This window comes from Pollicipes pollicipes, unplaced genomic scaffold (genome assembly GCF_011947565.3).
Source record: "Pollicipes pollicipes isolate AB1234 unplaced genomic scaffold, Ppol_2.1 Scaffold_4881;HRSCAF=5763_pilon_pilon_pilon, whole genome shotgun sequence".
In the NCBI taxonomy this organism is placed as follows: domain Eukaryota; kingdom Metazoa; phylum Arthropoda; class Thecostraca; order Pollicipedomorpha; family Pollicipedidae; genus Pollicipes; species Pollicipes pollicipes.
The window spans coordinates 37,505,611-37,531,163 of record NW_023596576.1 but is presented as its reverse complement, the minus strand read 5'-3'; the positions used below and the strand labels follow the sequence as shown (position 1 = coordinate 37,531,163).

The window sequence follows — 25,553 nt, the reverse complement described above, 5'->3', positions numbered from 1 at the left end:
CCTGCCGGCCAGGCGCCCGACCCCGTCCCCAGGCCTGCGCGACGCGACCCATCGCGACTGTGCGCCGCCTGGGGCAGGGGGGACGACGGAGGGGGAGGACGGGGCGCTCACCTTGGCCACGCTGCTGTTGACGATAAGAGCGCCCTCGTCACTGGGATTCAGCTGCTGCTGTGTGAGCGTCAGCACGGACTCCGTCCAGCCCAGCAGCGCCGCCGTCTGCGTGTGCGCCTCCTGCTCGTCCTCCATGGTGGAGATTCTGCCGGGCCAGGCGACACAACACGGTATCAGCGCAGGGCTCGACATGGCAAGCCGGGCGACAGACGGCATCAGCGCAGGGCTCGACATGGCGGGCGGGGCGACAGACGTCATCAGCGCGGGGCTCGACATGGCGGGCGGGGCAGCGGACGGCATCAGCGCAGGGCTCGACATGGCGGGCGGGGCAGCGGACGGCATCAGCGCAGGGCTCGACATGGCGGGCGGGGCAGCGGACGGCATCAGCGCAGGGCTCGACGTGGCGGGCGGGGCGACAGACGTCATCAGCGCAGGGCTCGACATGGCGGGCGGGGCAGCGGACGGCATCAGCGCAGGGCTCGACATGGCGGGCGGGGCAGCGGACGGCATCAGCGCAGGGCTCGACATGGCGGGCGAGGCAGCGGACGGCATCAGCGCAGGGCTCGACATGGCGGGCGGGGCGATAGACGTCATCAGCGCGGGGCTCGACATGGCGGGCGGGGCGACAGACGTCATCAGCGCGGGGCTCGACATGGCGGGCGGGGCAGCGGACGGCATCAGCGCAGGGCTCGACATGGCGGGCGGGGTGGTACACGTCATCGGCGCAGGGTTCGACAGGGCGGGCGGAGCCACAGACGGCATCAGCGCGGGGTTCGACATGGCGGGCGGGGCAACGGACGGCATCAGCGCAGGGCTCGGCATGGTGGGCGGGGCGACAGACGTCATCAGCGCGTGGCTCGGCATGCGCACGCCGTTTACCCGCCTGACCTGCTTAGCCCTCATCACCGCCTAACCGAATACCTGAACAAAACACGCGACAAAGCATGTGGCGGCGCTACCCCAAGACCAGCACTGCGAGGTACAAACCGTATGGGCGAGATGCGAACAGACGAGGCTGAAAAACTTATATTATAGCCATAAGATTGCTTCGTCAGCAAAACCCTCCAGCGACGGCTACCGTCCTTAGTAAACACAAATCACAGATGCGTTGTCTACATTTAAGCAGCTTCATTTTTTGCACCAATCCTTCGGCGTTATCATCTTACCGGTCATATGCATGGCACATGACGTGTTTTCTCTATCTTTCCTTTTACCTCCGGTATATTATCGCAACAGATTCTGCATGGCTTGTTATTATGTCCCAACAGGTTTACTCAGTCGGAAGCTTGCAGCCGCGGATCTACGCCTTAAACCTTTAGAATCACGGGGTCTTGATTGCCCACGGTGTTACCCAGATTACCCACTTCATTGCCCATTTCTGGAAGCGCCCGGGGCGCGTTTCCCCCACAACTGTCATCCTAGCGAGCTGTTACGTTTTAAGCCAACATGCACCGCCGCAGGACACCAGTGGCGTCTTCACCTTCCGACCGCACTCAAAAGTATTAGCATTCCCCGCACACGTACCCGTCTCCCACCAGCTGTTCTCCGAGTCTGCCAGCTGTCTCAAACGGACTCTTGGTGAATCGCAACAGGCCTGACTGCGCTCGCCTTCACCCACTCCATACGGATAGCAGCTCCGCGCCAGCAGCGCAGCCCGCTCGTCTGCCGCCCATCGGCAGGACAAACTTTATGCACTTGGACGGCACGACCTTCCGAGCGCCCCCACAACATGCCCGCGGGGTTCCGCCGGCACCCCAGTCATAACTCCTCGCTGGCGGCGTCCTGCCCACACCCTCGTCGGTCGGAGCCGTCCCCCGGGGCGCCCGGCGCCGGCCGCCCATACATAGTGAAGTGCGGGGCGCCGGAAATTGCCCGCGTCCTTCGCAGGGGGCGAGAGTCGAGCACTGGCGCGGCGCTAACCAGATAAAACGTCACCATCCACCGCCCGGGCCGGCGACTCATTCCGCGAAAACAGACGCGTCCGGAGGGAGGCGGCGGCGCTTCCGACCGCCTCACGGCGCCAGTCCGCGGCGCGAGATAAGCCTGTACTGACGACCGGGCCGGGGAACCCGGCAGCAGCGCCGCCACATGGAGGAGCGCCACTGGCGGGGGAGGGAGGGGAGGGGGGGGGGCAGGTGGTGGAGGTACGACTGGGAACGAACCTTTCACAGCAATGTCCCCCGTGGTGAACAACCACAGCAGACGATTCATTCACCGCTAGCCCTGGGCGTGACACTCCACAGCAGACGCTTGCGTCTACCCCCCCCCCCCCCCCCAACCCCACCTATGGACGTCAATGGGGTCATCGTCGTCCGGTCATTGTCACCAATAGTCCTGAGACGCCCCGTCATAATAAAGGGGCGCCTGGCGACACGTCACTCAGCCAAGCGCCTTGCCGTCCCGCTGATGCCGCCGCCCCGGCGCGGGCCGAGCGGGTACCGCCCGCACCCGCCCCCACCCCGCCTACGTACCGTTCCCGGCGAGGGCCGAGCGGGTACCGCCCACACCCGCCCCCACCCCGCCTACGTACCGTTCCCGGCGCGGGCCGAGCAGGTGCCGCCTACACCCGCCCCGCACCCCGCCGACGTACCGTTCCCGGCGCGGGCCGACCGGGTACCGCCCACACCCGCCCCGCCCCGCCCACACCCCGCCGACGTACCGTTCACGACGCGCCGCCAGCTCGGCCAGCACGCCCTTCCAGCGCTTGTTGAGGTTCTCGATCTTCTCCAGGAAGGTGGTGGCCTCGGCGGCGGACAGACCGCCGATCACCTCCCGGCTCGCCGACGAGATGGCCGTGTACACGCTGCGGGCGGGGTCACCGGTCAGCCGGCCGCCCGGCAGCCGCCGACGACAGCGCAGGTGCGCCGTCAGCACTGACAGCGTGCGAACACCGCACGGATGGACTGATGCCGGCATGACGCGGCCAGAGACGCGATCCAACCCCAGCATTGCACTGGCCGGTTAGTGGTAAGGATCATCTGAAAGCGGCGGGTAAAAGTGCGCCTTGGGCATGGTAAACACTTGACTCCAGTCATGTAAACCAATAACGGTGCGGTGATATAGCTGTGAAGAGAAATATATGTGATCAAAGGCATGCCGAGTGCACTTATTTCATTCCGACGGAAACTGCACGGCCACTTCCCGCTGCTCTGTTCATCAGACCACGCGTCAGAACGATGCAGGCAAGCGATGTCGCTTTACGGAAGACGGCTGGTCACGTGGGTTCCGAAGGATTCCTGCGAAAGACCAGCACCAGCCTTCCCACGCTGCCATTGGTTACTCGATTTCGATCAGTTCAAATGCGGACCGGAAATCGAAGTTCACGGCCCTGTGCCTCATCAGCGGCGACGCCAGCCATGTGCGCGGTAAGTTACACGAAGTTGCCAGCTTTACCGGGGATCGCTGTCACGATGATGAAGGGATCAGCAGCAGGATGAAAGATCCGCAGCTGACCTTCTCAAGCGTTCGGCGCCAAAGCCCCTGGCGTCCTCCCTCCTGACTTGCGGCTGACGGGCTCTTCCGGGGCCGTTGGGGGCGACACAATCCTCCACCCGTCCGCAGAGGACCGCTCCAGGTCAGCCCCGGCCCGCCACCCGCCTCCCTGATGGGGCCGCTGGGGGCGACACTCCCCATCCCCCCCCCCCCCCCCGACGTCCCCAGGGAACTGCCTCCGGCCAGCTCCGGTCCGCCGCCCGCCTCCCCCCTGAGGTCACTGGAGGCAACCCCCACCCCCACCCACCCGCCGTCCTCGGAGAACCGCTCCCGGCCAGACCCGGCCCGCCGCCCGCCACCAATAACCGTTCAATGACGGAAACACTTATCGGCGGACGGTCCTAATGGCGCCGCCGCACACTTCTCGGAAGCATTCGAACGGAGGCGCGGCGCCGCGCCGTTCGGCCGACTAATTTTCGCGCCACGCTCGCCGTTTTGGGCCGCCTTCCGCGCGTTGACAAAGCCCAGGCCGTCGCCGTTGTCGGCTGAAAACGGCCGCCCCATGTGGCGGGAGCGGCCGCCCGGCGACCGAGACGGGCTGCCATCGGCCCGAGAGCGGCCTGAGCGCGAGGCGGGGGTGCCGGTGGCGTCCAGCGCGGACGAACAGACAAGCGCGGGATTTCGGCGCGGAATTACATTGCTGAAGGTTATGTCTCGCCACATATAGCGCCATGGGGCAACAGCTGCAAACGGTGCAAAGCGGCAGATGGGTGCTCTTCGACGACGTAAAAACGGAGTACGTACAAGCAATCAATTTCCAAATACCAGACGTAAGACGTGCGGGGGTTCGTGAAGCTATGCATTTCCGCGCCAGCTCCGTGATAATGTGAGGGTCCGACCAGATACAAAATGCTAACACGGCCTTCGGCTGCGACCGCATTAGACTGGCAGGTTAGCCACCATCGAAATCGGCCCACCCGAGCTCGGAAGTCAAAACCTAATCAGACCGGACTGAACCTGCTGGCAGGTCAGCCACCATCGAACTGGCCGAGCTCGGAAGTCAAACCCTAATCAGACCGGACTGAACCTGATCACAGAAAATTCGTAGACGGCCACATTTACACAGCTGGAAACGAGCCCAATGAAAAACATAATCGGCCCGAGGATCGACTGCACAGCCTAAGGTATAGTATCCCATCCCGACGGACCGGCGGACCACAGTCGGCCTGGCAGCTTGCCGTCGGCCAGCAGGCTCCCCGCCCGAGCGTCGGCCACCGGCTCCGGCCCCAGCCCGGTCCCGGGCGCACTCACTTGTGCTTGACGGTGACCTGTTTCTCGAGCTCTTTCTGACAGGCGCGCAGCTGCGGCAGCTGGGCGGTGCCGAGCCGGCGCGTCTCAGTGATGCGCGCCTCGGCCGTCACCAGCCACTGGCCGAACTCGTGCATGTTCTCCTGCAGCGCGCGCCACGTGTCGCGGCACCGGCACCAGTTGCTGCGGGGTCAGAGGAGTCAGACGCAGAGTCACAGGGGTCAGACGCGGAGTTCAGAGGAGTCAGGCGCGGAGTCAGAGACGCCGGATCAGACGCTGCGTAGTCAGAGGAGTCAGGCGCAGAGTCATAGGTACCGGCACCAGTTGCTGCAGCGGACGCCGGCATCAGAATCAGAGTCGGTGCCCGGTCAGACAACCCAATATCGCAGAAAACGCGCCACTGATCCGCCACACGGCGCTGCTGGACCGCCTGAGAGAGCCGAGGCCTGGCTGAGTATCAGCCCACCAGCGCCACCTATGCGACAATGGTAATGGGGGGCAACATCTACCGCTAGAGGTTCCACACTGAGTGAGCTAGGAGACTGCGACTGTCATGCTCGCCCTACCCCGTGGCGCTACTGGTGGCCCTGATGAAATCTCTGACTGTATGCCCACCTGTGACACTCCTGGTAGCCCTGCTGCAGCTGTGACTGTATGCCCACCTGTGACGCTCCTGGTAGTCCTGCTGCAGCTGTGACCGTATGCCCACCTGTGACGCCCTGGTAGCCCTGCTGCAGCTGTGACCGTCTGCCCACCTGTGACACTCCTGGTAGCCCTGCTGCAGCCGTGACCGTATGCCCACCTGTGACGCTCCTGGTAGCCCTGCTGCAGCTGTGACCGTCTGCCCACCTATGACGCTCCTGGTAGCCCTGCTGCAGCTGTGACCGTCTGCCCACCTGTGACGATCCTGGTAGTCCTGCTGCAGCTGTGACTGTCTGCCCACCTGTGACACTCCTGGTAGCCCTGCTGCAGCCGTGACCGTATGCCCACTTGTGACGCTCCTGGTAGCCCTGCTGCAGCTGTGACCGTCTGCCCACCTGTGACGCTCCTGGTAGTCCTGCTGCAGCTGTGACCGTCTGCCCACCTGTGACGCTCCTGGTAGTCCCTGCTGCAGCTGTGACCGTCTGCCCACCTGTGACGCTCCTGGTAGCCCTGCTGCAGCTGTGACCGTCTGCCCACCTGTGACGCTCCTGGTAGCCCTGCTGCAGCTGTGACCGTCTGCCCACCTGTGACGCTCCTGGTAGCCCTGCTGCAGCTGGCGCCAGTCGTCGCGCAGCTTGTCGGCCGCCCGCTGCGCCATCTGCCGCTGCGCCGTGTCAGCGGAGGTCAGCGATGCCAGGTCCGTCAGCTGCTCGTCCACGCGCGGCTCCAGCGCGTCCATCGCCCCGCGGATGCTCTGTCAAAGACGCACGTCTCGCGTCACAAGCGGCCGCCGTCCATCGGCAGGGTGACCACAGCTGTGTAGGCGCTCAGTAATGACTCGTAACGCTTACATAGTGGCCAACGCTAGCAGGCTACGATGTTGCGCGCCAGCTGTTCTGAGCGAAGGCCGTTATCACGCGTATGCGCAGCTACGGACGTCGTCAGCAAATCGGACGCCGAGACGAGGCGCCACCGAACCCAGGTGGCGGTTAGTTGTCAATGCCGGAGACATTCCTTGCTCTGCACAGAGCGCGCCGGCTGTGATGATGATGATGATGATTTGGGCTTTGAGGCGCACCGACAGCTGGGTGTCAGCGGACCTCGGAGTCCGGCACCGGGCGGCGGGCGGCGGGCGGCGCCGGACCGGCCGTACCTTGAGCGCCTCCTCGCGGGCGTTGAACCGCTCGTACTGCCGGACGCCGATGGGGGCCGAGGCCAGCTGGCGCTGCACGGTGGCCACCGCCTCGCGGACCGCACTGACGCGGCCGGCGAACGCCGCCGCCGGCGACAGCGCCGCCTGCGGACGGAGGTCCGCTGGTGACGCAGGCTCAGGGGGCACCGGTCACGAGGGCCGCACAGGGGCCAGGGCCACAGGCCGGGCTAATGATCGGCGGTCCTGGCCAGGCAAGGGTTGGCAGGAGGCACGCTGCCTGCTGGCGAAGGTACCGCCTGTGAGAAGCGTGGCGCAAGCGTCATCCAAGGGTCAGGACGCACAGGTGACACGACTGATACCGGGATCAGGAGGCACCGCCACCAACGCGACAGTGCGCGTGTTGTCCCGGGGCGCAGGCGTCGCAGCAAGCGCCGGGTCATGAGACACTGTCACGCTCACGGGTCGCCACCAGGGCTACCAGCAGGGTCACAAAGAAGCGGGTAAGTGACGGCGTCCGTTCACGCATGCTTGCCAAGACTGACGCCGCGTGCCACGGATACCCGGCGACACAGGGGCACGCGCGAGTGGGGCGGAAGACATACCGCGAGGACGGCCGGAGGCTCGCAGACACACAGACACGCCCGAAATACGCCAGGGGACAGCGCGGAGCGACCCGAAATATCACATCAGGCCATACGGCACGAGAGCGGCCAGACACCCGGGAACACGCGACGAGGGCCGTAGCATTTGCCGACACTCCCGGCGCACCAGAGCCTCAGACACATTGCACACTCAAATCTCTGAGCGCTGGACAGCCCACTGGAATACGAAGGCAACAAGGTCGAAGCACAGCAGGGCCTCGTGTGTGCTTCCCAGCGAGTGAGACGCAGTCGGCACTGAAGGCGGAGCGTCTTGTTTCCCAGACACTGGGTACATGAGTGCCCGTTAGCCGGCCACTGGGTACATGAGCGCCCGTTAGACGGCCATTAGGTGCATAAGCACCCCGTTAGCCGGCCACTGGGTACATACATGCCCCGTTAGCCGGCCACTCGGTACATGCGTGCCCCGTTAGCCGACGACAGCGCATCACAGGGCTCAGATCGTCGCAACAGTTCCGGACTCCGCTACAGCGTCGATGGCCTTCCAGGCACGGCCGCCGAGCAGCACATGCATCTGGTCGGACGCCAGCGCCGTTCGCGGCTGCCAGAGGAGCTCCGCCTGCCTGCCGTGCCCGCGCGCGGTGCGACAGCCGACACTCACCTGGCCGTCGATCGCCTTCGCCTCCATGACCTTCTGGTACTGCTTGCAGCGGTCCTGCGCGGCCTTCCAGCGCTGGCTGAGGTCGTCCAGGATGGTGGCCAGCTTGTCGCGGTCCTGGCCCGTCAGGTCGGCCGCCTCCCAGCGCACCGACTCCAGCTCCACACCGCGCTCGCCGATCTCCTCCTGCAGCGCCTGCGCCGCGCGCACGTCACACGTTAAGCCACGTCACGTCACGTCACGTCACGTCACGTCACGTCACGACTGCGCTCGGCGGCGCAGTCGCCCGGCGCGGCCGGAGCTGATCGGCGGCGGCGTTCGGCTCGTTTAGCGCGCGCTTTCTGGTGGAGACGGAGCGAGTGCGGACGCCTGGTGAGAGCGAGAGACAGAGGGGGCGGAGAGAGCGAGGACGCCTGGTGAGAGCGAGAGACAGAGGACGACGTGCCTTTTGCTGCGCCAGGTCGTTGTTGGCCGCCTCCAGACGCGCGTTGACCTGCAGCAGCCAGCGCTCGATGTCCTCCAGCTGCTGCTTGCAGTGTCGACTGATCGAGTCCAGACGCTGGTAGGTCAGGCGCCGCACCTGAAACCACAGCGGCAAAGGTCACGACTCGCCGGCGGCGGCGCAGGGTCACCAGACGGCGCCAGGCGCCGGTGTCGGTGCCAGGAGCGGGCCGCAGCGGTGCACGGCTCTGCGCTGCGCACATGGGAGGGTGCTGAGTACATGCGGCGACCGCCAGAACTATGACACGTGGTAGCACGTCTTGTGGGGTTATTGCCGGGAGCACATCTTGTGGGGTTATTGCCAGCATACACTAGCTGAGACACACCAGTCCAGAAAACGAACCGAGATTAAGTTCACCCAGCACCAACTGTCATATGGCTGTCTTCCCAGAGATCAGCAGTCAGCACAACCTTATATGATACCGGCAGGCTTCCAGGTCACCGAACGGCACGGCTGCGGCAATGGGTCGACAGCGGTCGTAAGACGTCCTCACCCGGCGTCACGGGAGGCCAAAGGTCCCCACCATATATTAGAGGAAGCACACGTCACCACACGGCATCAGTGGGGCTCACACGTCACCACAGGCGCCAGTGAAGCTCACGCGTCACCACACGGCGCCAGTGGGGCTCACACGTTACCACACGGCACCAGTGGGGCTCACGCGTCACCACACGGCATCAGTGGGGCTCACACGTCACCACAAGGCATCAGCGGAGCTCACGCATCACCACACGGCGCCAATGGGGCTCACACGTCACCACACGGCACCAGTGGGGCTCACACGTCACCACACGGCGCCAGTGGGGCTCACACGTCACCACACGGCACCACACGGCACCAGTGGGGCTCACGCGTCACGACCGATCCGCGCCGGCATCGGCGGCCGCGGGGGCCGCGGCGCGTGGCTCGCACCGTCGCCGTGGCGGTCGGTGTGTCGCGTCGCGTCGCGCCGGCCGGCGTCCGGCCGACATCGACGGTTAGCGCTCCATCAGGCGCGGACGTTGCATCGGCGCGCCGGGCGCGGCGGCGTCGCGCGGAATCCGGCGGCCCGTGCCAGCCGGTCGCCTGACGGACGACGGAAGGCCGACCGATGACCGGCCGCCGCCCCGGTCCGGCGGCCGGCCCCGCCCGCTGCCGAGGCAGGCCCGGCCGAGATCGGCGGCGACTGGGCAGGCCCGGCGGCAACGGCGGCAACGGTGGCAACTGCCGCCGCGGAAGTGGACTGCTGGAGCAGGGCCGGCCGAGATCGGCGGCGCCTGGGCAAGTCCGGCGGCAACGGCGGCAACGGCGGCAACGGTGGCAACTGCCGCCGCGGAAGTGGACTGCCGAAGCAGGGCCGGCCGAGATCGGCGGCGCCTGGGCAGGCCCGGCGGCAACGGTGACAACCGCCGCCGCGGACGCGGACGCGGACGCTGAAGGCGAGCCTGACGATGCGCGGGTGAGGGATTTCAGCGAGTCCAGCTTCCGGAGATGACCAGTGGCAAGAGGCAATAACGGAGAAGTTCAAAGAGCCAGCGACCGTGACGTAGCCTTCAAGCACCTTTGGCTGCGGGGAGGGAGTCCATAATGAGTGTGACGTTAAAATCAATGCAGAGCAATGGGGCCAAATAAAGAACTTCCGGCAGCAGGCTTGTCTGACGGGCTTCTATTTGGGCGACATCAAACAGAAGCCAGCGAAAGTAAGAACTCCCGGAGGACCCTGCAGAGGGGACCTCTATCGATACTTTAACACGGCTGTGAAAATCCGTTGACTGTGCTCGGCCGGCAATGTAAGTGCGCCAACTCCGGTCAGGTCCCGTCAGACGCGCGGAGGACGGCCGCAGGCCGCGGACCTGCCGCTCCAGACAGCTCCGGTCAGGTCCCGACAGACGCGCGGAGGACGGCCGCAGGCCGCGGACCTGCCGCTCCAGACAGCTCCGGTCAGGTCCCGACAGACGCGCGGAGGACGGCCGCAGGCCGCGGACCTGCCGCTCCAGACAGCTCCGGTCAGGTCCCGTCAGACGCGCAGAGGAGGGCCCCAGGCCGCGGACCTGCCGCTCCAAACAGCTCCGGTCAGGTTCCGTCAGACGCGCAGAGGAGGGCCCCAGGCCGCGGACCTGCCGCTCCAGACAGCTCCGGTCTGTCGTCGAGCTCGGCCGGATCACGCGGGCGACGCCGTACGTCCGAAGGCCGGCCAGACCCTCGCACACCCCTCTCAGCCAGTCGCCTCCGCTACGACGCCTCGGTTTTCTCTCCGCCTGTGGGAGGCGTTCGATGGCGGGCACCGGATGCGGCGGCGGGACAGACCAGTCGGCCTCGGTGCAGCCGCCAGCACTCGCCTGGACGGCGTCGGAAGGCTGGGGACGGCCAGAGACGCTGTCCGCCCCTTGGGTACGGTGCCAGACCGGTGGAGCCAAGAAACGTCCTCCACTTCCCCGAGCGGCGACGGACGGGCGCGGGCTAGGGAGGGCCTGTCGCTGCCCCGAGGGGCGATGGAAGGGTGCGGACTAGCGAGAGCCCACCGCTGCCCCGAGCGGCGACGGACGGGTGAGGACTAGAGAGACCGTCGCTGCCCCGAGCGGCGACGGACGGGCGGGGCTAGAGAGAGACCGTCGCTGCCCCGAGCGGCGACGGACGGCCGGGACTAGAGAGATCGTCGCTGCCCCGAGCGGCGACGGACGGGCGGGGCTAGAGAGAGGCCGTCGCTGCCCCGAGCGGCGACGGACGGCCGGGACTAGAGAGACCGTCGCTGCCCCGAGCGGCGACGGACGGGCGGGGGCGGGCGGCGCCGCTATTTACGGCTCGCCGGCCGCTGACTCAGCGGCGCCTCTGTCACCGGCCCGGTAATTGTACCGGGCCGAGACTCCCGGCGGCAAACAGCCCGTCCGTCAGAGGCGGCCGCGGCGCCGGCGACCGAAACACGCCAGCTGAACGGCCAGCAGCGCGGCACAGCAGGCGAGGCCGCGCGCGCGCGTCCCATTACAACACTAACACAGCGGGTGCTGTCCGCCTCGCTGCCTTTCATTGCAGCGGGGCGATACGCGGCACGTACGTGCCCTGAGCGCGGTGATTTGGGGCGCAATCAACAGCGGCTGCAGCTCGGTAACAGCGTTCGAATCGGTCCCAATGTCTGGTCCACAGCCACAGGGGAACGGCCGACAGCCGTCACCGATAGGCCTCTGATCACTACTGGAGCCACCTCGCACATCCGTGATTCGTGAAACCACCGCCGGAAGGGAGGTGTTCCGCCCGGTGTGGTCCCACCCCGACTCCGGGCCTGTGCTCCTGCTTCCTCTCTGGACGCGTCGGTCATGATCCCACTGCCGCAAGAGGCCGCCCGTTCGGATATCATACACAGCTTTTGCCGGTGCAAGGTGCAGAGCTCTTCCGACCGAACGTGGAGGAAGGTCAACTAACACCATGAGCCACATGGCTGTTCGGTGCCTTATGATTATTATGTTGTTCACTTGAGGCAAGTGGTTGCTAACTTAACTCAACAAGATCGTCGAAATAGTTCGGAAAGTGTGAAATTATCCTGAATGTGTTGCGGTGCATGCCTCAGGATGATCAATGGCACCCATTCCGCAAGCGATATGCTCAAGAGAGGCACCACCTTGATGAATCCGTTTCCGGTCACAAGACATTCAAAGCGCACCGAAAATACAAGATATTTCATTCTTAATGTAACCAGACATAAGCCATACCTTTGATGTTTACGTTCCCAAACAATTTAGAAACGGGGTTCGCGTTAGTTCCATAAAACGGTCGGCAGCCGAAAATGAGCGAGGGTGTTGAAATTCAGATCGGATATTTTGGGCCGAAATAAGCAAACTTGCTACCCTCGTATACAGATTTCTTCTGCCGGTTGATCACTAGGGCAGGGAATGTTAATAAATGAATCAGGCACCCCACGCCGAGAGGGCGCGGAAGTTGCAAGAGTTCATCCACCTCCCAGTGATACACGCAGGCATGCTTGGAACTACGGTATCCCGCGGGGATTTCCAGAAAGGAACGAATTAGGACGAATAGACAACAGACTAGCAGCATCAGTATACTTAAGATTCCTTAAAAAACCATGTCAGAAGAGTGGACCACCAAACAAATGAAAGCCTTATCCGATAGACGTCCTGCAACTACCCATTGCAACATTGAAGGACCAAGCTAGGATTGCAGTCAGGCTTTGGAACTGGAGCGCCTGACTGACCTCATGTTCAGACTGAACCAGACTGTCCAACGCTTTTCTATTGTGGTACGCTGACGTAATGTTTCTGATGTTAGAAACGTTGATGCAGATGTTCCAAGTGTTCTTTCCCATCACAGGAAATCCCCTGGAGTATCCTATGAACGGCCCTAGATTTCTAGTCCCTGTACAAAGTATTGACGGATATTGACGCAAATCTTGGCGATTAATGATACCCGTATTAATTTCAGTAAAATGGCGTGCAGTCAGTGTAGTGCGGTTTAAGGGGGTCGGCTGACGCAAACGACATTACTCAAGGCTCGATCCGTACTGCGGAATGGTCTACTTATCACCTTACATTGACAACGTGCATATGTTGCGGGGAGCGAAGCTTCTATCACGCGCGCCGTATTGCAACTTGCAAGCGCGACGAAGCTGTTCGCACAAACTGATAATCCGTGTTGTTGAGGGCTGTCAATATCCATTATAGGTTATTTACACATGCGTTACACATTCGCATGCCAATATCCTCGGGTAATGTCGCACTGGGCAGAACAGACCGCTTCAATTTAAGTTTTGTGCTATTTACAGCAAAACAAGCGCACCTGTTTTGGACCAATATATCTCCGCAGTTTTCCGTGACGGCGACATTTTTTCTTCAAAAGGTCCAAACCTCAACTTGGCCGTATTTCTAGGAGCAGCGTCCGCGGTAAGCAGTACTAGTTGTGTGAGCCCTGACCATACGGCCCGATGGTGAAATTCCGGGTTAATGGTAACATGTCGCGTCGAAAGCTTAACGCATCAGACTTAACTTCCAGCGTAAAGATCACGCGTACAGCATGACCCCTTCCATGCAACCCCCCACGATGGGACCACGTCCGTTGCAGTACCTAAGAAACCGAAAGGGGCCGTTGAGCCCCATAGCGGAACAGACAGCGTGGGGGGGGGGGGGATCGTGAGCAGTAAGTGCTCAGTGTTTGTCAGCAATATATGAGGGGGTGAGAGTTGTTTAACAGTAGTTGCGGTGGTGAGCGATCGTGAACATTGCGTACCGAGTGACTAGATCATCACTTTGATATTAGGTCGAGATACACTTTAAATGTAATTTAGTTTTTTGTAAAAATTCCGACGACTGAAAAGGGCCCAGGTTCGAGAGCGACGGCAGCTGCAGTGGCGGGCGTTCATCAGCACTGGCCACGATGGCGGGTCCGGTCGGGTGACGTGACCCCCGGCGGAACTGCCCCGCAGCCCCGGGCGGCGCTCGCTGCCCGGGCCCGGTGACCTGACCGGTGACCCCGAGGCGGGGTCACGGCCAGTGATCCCCGGGCTGCCACTGCCGGCTGACAGACAGCGGCAGTCCCGCCCGGCCTGCCGGCGGCAGGTCAGCTGCCCGGTGGCGCGTGCTCACCGTGAGAGCGCCAGCGGCATCAGTCCGCCGCCGCCGCGCGGAGCAGACACCGCCAGCGAGCTCGTGGCCGGGACAGAGGTGCCCGGATCAGGATCAGCGGAGGATACCAGCTGTCCGGCAGCGTAATGGGCAGAGTAATACGCCCGCCACCAACGGAACTCCGCTGATACAGCCCCAGTCAGGCCGGCCAGCAACACGAGACGTCCGGAGACGGACAGAGACAGGGCGGCGTTGACCAGAACCACGCTAAACCGCCGCCCGTCGCGCCCGGGCAAACGCCCTTCAGTCAGGGACCCGCCGCCTCTTGAGCTTATGATGCACCTGGCAAAAATAACCCGCAGATCACAAGACAACAGCATCTGCCAAACATCATGTGGCATGATAAAAGAGGAAAACAAAGAGTCGGTGACACCACAGACACTGAGTGTGATCCAGGTTGTGCCCGGCTGCTCCCTGGACTCCGGCCAAGCGTCTGCGCCGCATGACAGTCTCGCCAGAAGCCGGTCGAGCAGACGGCTGACGACATAACGACCGCCCAATGCTATGGCAACACACTGGTCCACGACTGAGACATCACCCACGGCGCACAGCGTGCTACACCATCTGCCAGCCGGCTTCCCGTGTTAATCGCCCAAGGGCGGCTCTAAACCGTTTTTACGACGCCGGGACAGAAGCGCCCCGCTGCCAGAACAGCTCCACCTGGCAAACACCGCAAAGTCGGATGATCCCCGAGTCAGAAAAGTCGTGTCGTGTGTCCCGCACGGCTCCAAGTGACTCCTCCCAGCTGGCGGCGATCGCGCCTGGTCCCGTCACAGGCCGCCAGCAGGTGAGCCATCCCACAGGCGGCCGAGAGCCGCTCCAACTACGTCCGACTTCAAAGGTCAACCATAACTGAGCCTCCCGCGAGACTTCAACGACGTCAGCAGCGAAAATCGGACGGGAGATGAAGACTCTACGCAAGCCGTAACGGCCTTTTTGCCATGGCCGTGCTGGACGCCAACACTGTGTCTGACCTAAGCTTCGCCTACAGCCGGTACAGATAAGGCACCGAGCCCTGTCTCGATCAGCTCGACCCGCAGACGAGCGGCCAATGGGAGGCAGTCTTGCTGTGACGTCAGACCAAGCATCATCGTGGCAGCCGTCCAGGACAAGGCAAACGTTTTCATTGCCACTATTGACAAATTTTTGCTGCTCAATCTTCAGCAAGCTTTTCCAAAACCGCGGCAGGCTCTACTGCACTAACTCCTTCGATGCAATGCAATTACGCCAACATCTCGAATATTATCCGCAAAAAGGACAGGTTCAGGGGTTTGATGTCAGCATTACGCCAGATATGCATGTCGCTGTCGCGCAACCTTCGTCGCGTCCCTAGGGATGTTACTCCTGTGCTTCTCCCCATCCCTGGAGCATGCTATACCACCCGGTTCAAACAAAATGTCAGCGAACTATGCGTTATCATCGTTCAGAATTTACGGAAATGTAGCTTGCATACGCTCCAAAGGACAGGAACACAAGTCAAATGCAATCTATATGTGATTGGTTTCGCATATTGCTAGAAAGAAACTCCAAACCAACAGCGCTCCGTTCTGCGGACGAAAATGCTGGCGGGAGGTTATACCGAGGGGTCGCGAATATATCTGACCACAGACATTATCCACCAGTCTACGATTGCCCGACAGACATCCATGCCCACTCACAACACACGCTCTAGCCTTCGAAAGGATGTAACAGTGAAATAAAAACGATCACATAACGTACCAGTTAAGCTAGAATTATGTCGTCTTAGTTCCAAACATCACACATTCCTCTCTTTAAATCCAGGCGCGTGTTGAGATGAGACCAATACGTTCGAACATGGCTATGCCGGGGGCCGCTGGGAGCAGGAACAGCACAAATCCCTCGCAGCCAGACAGCGTCCGCACCTCGCACTCCGCGTGATGGATGACGAGTCTGCAGCGTGCTAAGTGACAGGGGCGGGCCGCGCCGAGTGACAAGACGGCGCCGCGCCGAGTGACGGCCTCGGAGCGCCGGCCGAGCCCGTGCCAGCCGGCCTCGTCACGCATGCCGTGCTGCCATGGTGCCATCATGCGCGTGTGCTCCCCGGCGGCCGGCGACACCCGACCGCGGCGGCGCCCGCGGAGGTGGCGAGCACGCCCGCGGGCGGCGCGCTCCCCGCCGGGTGGCAGGGCGCCGCCACACTGCGGCGCTCTACATGCTCTCGAACGGTACACGCACGCTGGCTACCCGTGCAGGTGCAACACGAGGTCCACCATCAAAACACACGGGTGGACACGCTCCGACGGGTGCTGAACGAGACACGGCAACGGACACTCACAACGTGCACGGGCGACACAACCCAGTCACCCACATTCCGACAGGCACCCACGCAGGCAGACACGCACGCACACAGAGACAGGCACACGCACACAGACGAACGGACTCCTACTTTGGCTTGCAGGTCTATGAAGTCGACATTGAGCACGATGCCAGCCGGCTTGGGGCCGTCGCCGGCGCCGGCGGGCCGCATGGCCTCCTCGCTCCGCCGGTCCGGGCCCTGCACACGCCGCGACGAACAGGGGCACACACGGCCTCCGGTTAGAGCAGCGCCGGCGCGCGGCACCTCCGGCGCCCGGCGGCGGCGCTGGCAGCCGGCACACGCACTAGGCGAGCGGCGCGCGCGCGCGAGCGAGCCGGTCGGGCGCGCGCGGCGACAGCAGGACAGCGGCCGTCAATCGTCGGCGGCCGTCGGCGTCGGCGCGTCCACGCAGCGCCGCGCCCGCCGCCAGGAATAGTCGGCGCCGGCGGCGGCGGCGCGACCGACGCGGCGACGACACATCGCGGCCGGCGGCGTCATAAACAAGCGGCCGCCGCCAAACGCGCCGGCGGCCGCGCGCTGGCCAGGGGCGCCGCCGCCGGCCACCGGCCACGGTCAGGCCGGAGGCCGGGCGCTGGCTAGGGGCGCCGCCGCCGGCCACCGGCCACGGTCAGGCCGGAGGCCGGGCGCTGGCTAGGGGCGCCGCCGCCGGCCACCGGCCACGGTCAGGCCGGCGGCCGGGCGCTGGCCAGGGGCGCCGCCGCCGGCCACCGGCCACGGTCACGCGGGAGGCCGGGCGCTGGCCAGGGGCGCCGCCGCCGGCCACCGGCCACGGTCACGCTGGGAGGCCGGGCGCGGGGCCGGCTGATACCAGCCAAGACCGGCCGCCGTGGCCGGTGGCCGGGCCACGGGCCCAGCCATAGGCCTAGCGTCGTGGTCAGTCCCTCACTCCAGCTGCCGCGCAATGGAAACAGCTTGCTAAGTGCCGGTACTTGGGAGGGTGGACATTCCGCGTGGCATCCAAACCACCTCAAGATGCTCCGCCAGACCGACGGGGAGAAAGGTGCTTAAGATGACCACAAACCGGTCGGACGTGGCAGAACACTGCACTTGAAGCCTTACTCGACAGCAGAGATACGGACAGCACTCCGTCACCCCAACTGTGTGCACATTGGACTTGGCGGCACAGGAGGGCTGAAGACACACGCCCACTCCACGGCAGATCAGGCCTGCTCTGTGGCGCGGTGGTGAAGGTGCAGCCGGCCGGCTCGGTCGGCTCGGTTCACTGTGTTCCGATCTACCCCATACCGTGTCGAACCTGCCCTGTCATGCCCTAGCCTAGCCTAGCCTAGCCTAGCCTAGCCTAGCCTGCTTTTTCCTGCCCGCCCTAGCCTAGCCTAGCCTAGCCTGCTTTGTCCTGCCTGCCCTAGCCTAGCCTAGCATAGCCTGCCCTGCTCTCCCCTGCCCTGCCCTGCCCTGCCCTGCCCTGCCCTGCCCTGCCTTGCCTTGCCTGCCTTGCCCTGCCTTGCCTTGCCCTGCCCTGCCCTGCCCTGCCCTGCCCTGCCCTGCCCTGCCCTGCCCTGCCCTGCCCTGCCCTGCCCTGCCCTGCCCTGCCCTGCCCTGCCCTGCCCTGCCCTGCCCGCACCTGATCTCACCTGACCAGGCCCACCCCACGACCCCACGCAAGTGTCCGGTGTCGGCAAGCCGAGCACGGCCGCCCCAGGTTACCACTGTCCAAAACGAGACGGGTAAAAACGCTTCTAGACCTCGGAACGCACATCCCCATCAGTGGCCACGTCGATTCGGGCCGACGACAGTCTGTCCCTCCCCGCGCGGCCCCTCTCCGGCTGCCGTCCCGTGCCCAGTCGACCCCTCAGCACATGGCGCGCTCCATCCACTGTCCAGTGGCCTCCCAGCTGTGCCGGTCGGCCGGCGCTCTCCACCCAGTCGCGAGTTTGGCCGGGCCCCGCGACACACGGCCTCGTCGTTTGGACGCGCTGGCCGCCGCCGCCGCCAGCTGGTGACGTCATACGCCGCCGCCGCCAGCCGACCCGGGCGGCGAGCCGGGCGCCCCCGCGTCGGCGCCCGGCGGCGCCGCCGGCCCGCCTCCCGGAGCCGCAGCGCCGCCGGTCATACCCCGGCCTGGCGCCGCCCCTGCCGGCGGCCGGCTCAGGCGAGCGGCGCCGTCAGCGCGCGTCACGCGATAATTGGGGAGTCACGGGACGGCCGAGATGCCGGCAGCGCCGTCGCTCGCGGGGGTGGCGGTCGTCGACAGGGGAGCGAGTACCGCTCGCCACCGCCCGCCGACAACAGCGGCTTTGTGCGGGCGGTGCGCCTCTCTTGGTCGGCGACGTGGAGTGATCCACGCGCTGACAGATGCCGCACTACTCGGTGTAAGGAGCCAGGCAACGTAGACTGTTCAAGGGCAATAGGGAGACTGCTCAGGGAGATACAGCCGATATCGCCCGGGCCAACAAACCTCGAGACATCCAACCTGCGCATGAAGGGCACGCCGCGGCAGCGTGCGGCGATGAACCGAGCTCATTTGACACCAAACTACTTTGGAGCCAAAAGGCAAACAAAGCCGGAGCGCCTTCTTCCCAGCGTCTAACACCAGACCCACTGAAGGCGGGCGCTGGTCTGAGACGAGCGCTCTCGTTCTTCAGGTCGAGGCCCATCACACTCGCCGACCAAAACGAGACGACCTCATGGCGAGCTGACGGCTGAAACGAGCCCCCGTGTTTTCCTCGGCGCGACCATCAATAACACTCGGCCGCGCCGCCTTGGCAGGCCCCGCCGGCCGCCGTCCCTCACTCTCACCTCCATGTACGACTTGAGTGCGTGCCAGCGGCCGCGCAGGCCGTCCACCTTGCGGCGCAGGGCGTCGGCGCGCGCCACGTCTCGGCCGTGCAGGGAGTACACGAGCGTGTCGCCGCGCGAGATCAGCGTGGCCACGTCCGGCTGCAGCAGCGACACCTGCAGCTGCGCCGCCTGCCCGACACACGGCACACCTGTGGTACCCGCCGCCGCCGCACGGGCGGCGCCACCGACGCCAGCAGCCCAAAGTGCATAGCTGTGCTGGGGAGCACGCCACATCCAGTGCACGCTGTGCAAGGGCTCATGCACGCCTGATGAACGCAACACACCGCCGTGTACCACACAGCCCTCAGCAGCCCTCGCATGACAGCGTCACCAGTCACCAGGTGTTCACCAAGTGTGTCCCACACCTCCGTCATCGCCCCCGACCCGACTCACCTCGATCTCGCTGTGGCGGCGCGCGGCGACGCGCGGCTGCCGCTCCATGCCCGCCTCGACGGCGTCGATGCGCGCGATCACGGCGTCCAGTTCGGCCACGTAGGCGGGCACCTCGTCGCGCTCCGGCGTGCGGCGCCGGCCGGCCGGCGGACCCTCGGTGGCGTACTTGTTGGCGAACACGTCGCCCTCGGCCTGGCCCGGCGAGCGGCCCCGTTCGGCGCTCGCGCGGCGCGCCGGCGAGCCGCCACGCGCCGACATCGCGAACGAGTTGGCGATGACGGACGACGACTCCGGCGGCGTCGCGTCGAGGCTCTGGTACTCGCTTCGCTCGCGAGATGGCTTGGTTGGCGCATGCTTGGAGGCGTTGGACGTAGCACGCGACGATTCCTGTTCAACGGAACGAAAAAGCAAGTCAGTGCTGGACCTGAAAAGAGGCACCCGGTCGTTATCGGCATCTGAGTGTTTGTGAGGGACGCACGGCCCAGTCGCGTTCGAGTCGCGGACAATTAGTGCTCACGGCGGCCGGTGAGTGCGACACAGATCGGCGCGCGCCTGCCGCAGCCGGCACACGCGTCTGCAACCGGGGCGTACCTTGGCTCTCGCGGAATCGCGCACCTCCCTAAAGTCCCTGTCGCTGAGCGACGACGTCGAGAGGCGAAGCGAACCCTCCGACGACGAGGAGGACGAGTTCGAGTCGGAGTCGGAGTCGGAGTCGGAGTCGGAGCTGGTCACGATCTTGACGCTCCTGTCGCGCTCGAGCGCCTCGAGCGGGCCGCGCCGGTCGACGGCAGACACCAGGTCCGGCACGGGCGCGGCCCGGAGCGGCCGCGCGTCGCGCGTCATGAGGTGGTGCGCCGGGCCGCGCTCCGTCCGCTGCACCTCCGGCTCGGCCGCCGCCGCCGGCTCCGGCTGCGGCTCCGGCTGCGGCTGCGACTCGGCTGGCGGCCGCGGCCGCGGCTCCGGCGCCAGCGCCACGATGCGGCGCAGTGCGGCCATCTTGTCCTGCGCCGGCGGTGGCGACGCCGCCCAGTCGGCCGGCGGCGCGCGCTCCACACGCGTGGCCGTGAATACCTCGTCGTCAGGCGCGTCGGGCGCGCCGGGAGCATCGGGCGCGTCGGCGGCGATGGCGGGCAGGTGGCGCGCCAGCCGGCCGGCCGCGCCCAGACTGGCAGAGCGCGGCTTGGGCGGCACCGGCGGTGGCGTGCGTGACGTCGAGCGCGCCGGCGAGGCGGCCAGCTCGGCGCTGCCCAAGCAGTAGCGCTCCGGGTCCTGGGCGCTGGGCAGCGAGAGTCGGCCCACGGTCACCACGCTGTCCTCGGTCAGGGGCGGGAAGTCGCGCATCGGACTGTCGCGCGGGCTGAACGACGTCACCGAGTTGCGCGGGCTCCACGGGCTGGCGCTCTTGTAAGTGACCAGCTCGAAGTCGGCCGACAGCGGGCCGGGGCTGGTGCTGCCGCTGCGGCGCGCCAGAAACTCGTCGCTGCGCCGCCGGCTCTTGGCGCCAGTCAGCGAGCGCTGCGCGTCCGCCTGCGCCGCCATCTCGTACATGCGCTCGACGCTGCGGCGTCGCTTGCGCTCCAGCGTGCCCAGCAGCTGGCGGCTCTGCTCGGCCGTCTGCTCCAGGCCGCTGATGACGTCATCGAGCACCGACGACTGGCTCGACTGGCGGCTGAGCGAGGCCTGCGGCTGAGGAGCGTGCGGCGGCGCGCCGTCCGCCAGGCAGGCCGTCGGCTCGGTGGCGGCCGGCGCCGCGCCCCCCGTCACCAGCGGCGGCGCCACCTCCATGCTGATGTATGAGATGGTGCACTTGGTCTCTTCGAGCTCCACCAGCCGCCTGGGCGGCGTCGGGTAGGGCAGCGTGACCACCACGCTGACCTCGGCCGGCTCGGTCAGGTCACGCTGCTTCCGCTCGATGGTCTGCAGGAACTCGGTTTCGCGCGTGAACGGCGACAGACGCTCGCGCCGCCGCGCGGCCGCCCTCTGCAAACAACGACAACGGTTGGCTCCCGCTCGGGCGGCGGCCGTGTCGGCGGCGGAGTCGGCGGCGGTGTTGGGCGCAGGAGCGGACGGCCACAGGCGTTCCCGAGGGCGAGCAGACAGCGACAGGCTAGACCAGCGCCCCACAGACCACCAGCAGACGAAGGAAGCCACGCCCGGCCGGGGCTCCGACCGGCGCCGCCAGCGCTGGCCGGCTCCGGACGGGACGCGCACCGAGCGCCGGGTTCGGACCCGCCCCGGCGCTCGAGCCCGGCGCGCGGACCAGGCGCCGCCGACACCCTGACGGACCACACTGCCCCGGCCGCGCGCGTCGGACAAAGCCCCGCGACCGCGCGGACCGGACCAGGCTCGCTGGACGAGCGAGAGCGCCGCGGCCGCCGGCGCCCAGACAGGGAGAGAAAGCGGAAGTCCCGAGCACAGAGCGGACGGAGTGCGAGCGTGCCGACACCGGGTCTGGCCCGAGGAGCGGCGCTGGGTGAGACGGCGTGAGTGGGGCCGGGCCGGCTTGACGGGCCGCGGGGCGGGGGGAGGGGCGCACGTGCCAGCACGCTCGCGGCCCGCCCCCCGGACCGCCGCTGCAGCGCGGCCCAGCCCGTGCAGTTAGAGCCTCGGTTGCAGACGCGTGCGCGGCGGGCGCCGCATTGTGCGCGGGGTCGGCGCGTGACCGGAGACGGCATGCCGTTAGCGCGGCGCGCGCGGCCCGCTCCCATGCCGGCTCCGCGGGACATGCTGGCCCGTGTTACTGGCGCATGCCCGGCGGGTTATCGCAGCACAAACAGCGCGTGCGTCAGACCGTCCCACACACAATGGCCGCGGGACGATATGCAAGCGAAGCGACACAGAGCACATCACATCGGAACACGGAAACAACGGCTGATGTCAATAACATTTACGCATTTCCAAGAGGGCTGGGCCGGAGGGCCAACTGAACTATCCACCCTCCCCCATCATGTTAAAAAAAACTCTGAGCCGACTTCAAACAAGCTTATAACCGATAAACCGACCATGAAACACAAGCTAAATGGGTGCAGTTTGCCATAAAGTAGCTTGTCACGACCTGTTCCATTGACGTAAGATGCCTCGTAAATTGGCCACTTCCGCTGAAGAATGTTTTCCTAGTAACTCCAGATGCTTGAGAAATCCTGCGATGCGCTGCTAAGAGGTCGATAATCGCCGACACTCACAAACAGCTGCAACGGGGGTCATCCGAGTTGAGTCCCCCAAAGGCTATATTTTGGCTAATTATTGCCAGTGAACGCAGATAAGACCAATGCCCGCTTCTCATAAAATAGGCGATCAGCTCTTCTCTCCCCTCCCCCCCCCCTGCCCCTCTCCAGGTCTCGCGCCTCTGCTCAGAGGCTCTCCTGAATCGGCGCAATGTGCCTGCCGTCTTGCACCTTGTTTAAATAAGATTCCATTATCGGTTCTGGGCGCAAAAACCTCCCCAAAAAACTTAAGAATACACTCAAACTGGCAGACGCTGATAACAACCTTGCCCACAAAACGACCACAGCCAAACCAACGCCGATGGCGCCTGGCATTGCCTATAACGCACCGAAAGAGCCGCATGTCGCGTATTACCCGCGCCGCTCCGTCACACGACGCGGGAGCGCCGGGCCACGTCCGGCGGCACGGACGACCGCACGGGCCGCCCACGCGCTGCAATCGCACCGGAACCGAGCGTGCCCTGCAGGACCGTCCGGCCGCGGAGCAGGGGCTCGCACCGGACGGGGTTCGGATGATGACATCTCGGGCGGGAGCGGGCTGGGACTGAGCGTGCCCTACAGGACCGTCCGGCCGCGAAGCAGGGGCTCGCACCGGACGGGGTTCGGATGATGACATCTCGGGCGGGAGCGGGCTGGGACCGAGCGCACCCTGTAGACCGTACGGCCGCGGAGCAGGGGCTCGCACCGGACGGGGTTCGGATGATGACATCTCGGGCGGGAGCGGGCTGGGACCGAGCATAGCCTGGGGACCGTCCGGCCGCGGAGCAGGGGCTCGCGCCGGACGGGGTTCGGATGATGATATCTCGGGCGGGCGCGGGCTGGGACCGAGCGTGCCCTGCAGGACCGTCCGGCCGCGGAGCAGGGGCTCGCGCCGGACGGGGTTTGGGCGAAGACATCTCGGGCGGGAGCGGGCTGGGACCGAGCATAGCCTGGAGACCGTCCGGCCGCGGAGCAGGGACTCGCACCGGACGGGGTTTGGGCGATGACATCTCGAGTGGGAGCGGGCTGAGGCCGTCACGCCAGCGAACCCGCCCATGCGACCTTCAAACAGCACCCCCCAGCTTGGTCTGGTGCCTAACACGAATGGCTCTAGAAGTCAAATGCTCCGCGCCCTGGTCCCCCGTGTTGGCACACACCGGACAGCTGTGGCATTCTGCAACGTGGACACGGACCGGCCGACCCGTGTGCTCCAAAGGGCTGGATGGGTTTATAGTAGCGGAGTGCTGAAATGACCTCCACGGCGCTAATGACGCCGTAAACACGGATAAGATCACTGAGTGTTCCCCGAAGCTGTTCTGTGTGAAGTAAGGCGCCTGGCAACAACCACTCTCCACGCTAGCCCGGGGGGGCGGGGTGTCTCAGTTCGACCTGCAGCCGACAGAGCCGTCTGATCCTGTTGAGCTCGTGCGGCTCGGTCTCCAGTCGCATTGGGCACCTCATCACGTGCAGCGTCAATCAGCGTCACTGCTGAGCCCCAACCCCATAAATCAACCTACAATCGCTGTTTGTTCAGTGCGAATAAAAACATCGGTCCGAGCGGGGCGACCGTGTGACCTGCAGCGGCCGTTATGTGTTTTGCACGGTGCACACCGACGACGCCTCTCCCACGTGCAGCCCAACCGCAGTCACATGTCATCCATTTGCATCCGGGCGCTGCGGAGAAGAAATGCAGACCGTGACGATTACCGCGTGCGGATTGAGTTCGGTTTTGTGCACAGCACCGCCGATTCGGCCACAACTTTGCGAGGAAGTGCCCGGAACTAGCCGGCTGGGATAAGACACACGCTAAAGACGGTCACAGGCGGAAACTTTGCGTCCTCTCCAACACAGACTTTGATTTATAGTTTCTGTTTTAGTGATCTCCTAGTCTCTTCTTGCCCTGTGATTATGATACAGCACATAATGCCCTCCCGCCCCCGCCCCCCCCCCCCCAACGAAACACAAGAGAGGGAAAACTTCTTCCATGTCAGCAAACTTCGCTGAGTGTGACCTATTCGGCGTTTCGCGCCGCAATCACCGGTTGCGCTCACCCTACACCCGAGTCTGGCCTCGGGGGGGGGGGGGGGGGGCGATGCGTGCGTCCCAGGCACATGAATGAGGTACTTGGCTCACTTAAAACGCACATCAAGCCAGGACAAACCGGTCCCATTGGACCGACCAGGGCTCGCCTCGACGAGCGCTCAGCCACGGCAGTGTGACCGCGCCGCCCTGACCGGGTCCGACAGCGCAGCCCGACACATCGCGAGCGATCATCGGCGACATGCAGCGACAAGGCAAGCGGAGGAAGAGCGGCGAGGCCGTCACCGCAGCGCAGCGGCTTGTTTACCGAGCCCGCCCCGCACCCACACTCTGTCAGCGGCCGACGAGCGCCGGCAGCCGGCCACCGACGGGGACCGGGACCGGCGGGCGGCCGCACGGGCCGCGCACGCCGCCCTACATGGTGCGGGAGCTGTACAGGGCGCACGGCGACAGCGGCGAGTGTGCAGGCCAAGCGGGAGCGGGTCGAATCAGCGGACAATCAGCAGGCACAGCGGGCCAGGCAGGCAGCGGCACCCTCCCGGCCCAACGACGACCGCAGCGCCGACACCGCCGTCCGCCGGCTTCGGCCGGCCGGCCCGGCCCGGCCCGGGGCGGGCGCACCGGCCACTCAAAAGGTCCGACCAAGGCCGACCGGGCGCGCCACGGCCCGGCTGTCCGCTGACCTCACGAGGACGCCGGCCCGTCACTGCTGCACACTCGGAGGAGGCGGGGCGGAGCGTTCACCGCTCCGGGCGTCGCGCCGACGCCG

At 65.2% G+C, this 25,553-nt stretch overlaps 1 protein-coding gene across 1 annotated transcript in view; it reads right to left on the bottom strand.

Moving 5' to 3' along the window:
* Nucleotides 1-25,553, bottom strand: part of LOC119100339 (dystrophin) — a 41,006-nt gene that overhangs the window by 2,593 nt on the left and 12,860 nt on the right. Inside the window, exons 10-18 of the mRNA XM_037223442.1 lie at nt 19,542-19,928; nt 19,107-19,277; nt 8,349-8,483; nt 7,907-8,098; nt 6,647-6,790; nt 6,078-6,247; nt 4,855-5,034; nt 2,771-2,914; nt 112-256 (exon numbers count right to left, since the gene is read on the bottom strand). Coding sequence (XP_037079337.1) covers nt 112-256; nt 2,771-2,914; nt 4,855-5,034; nt 6,078-6,247; nt 6,647-6,790; nt 7,907-8,098; nt 8,349-8,483; nt 19,107-19,277; nt 19,542-19,928 — 1,668 coding nt within the window. The remainder of the gene's footprint in view (nt 1-111; nt 257-2,770; nt 2,915-4,854; nt 5,035-6,077; nt 6,248-6,646; nt 6,791-7,906; nt 8,099-8,348; nt 8,484-19,106; nt 19,278-19,541; nt 19,929-25,553) is intronic.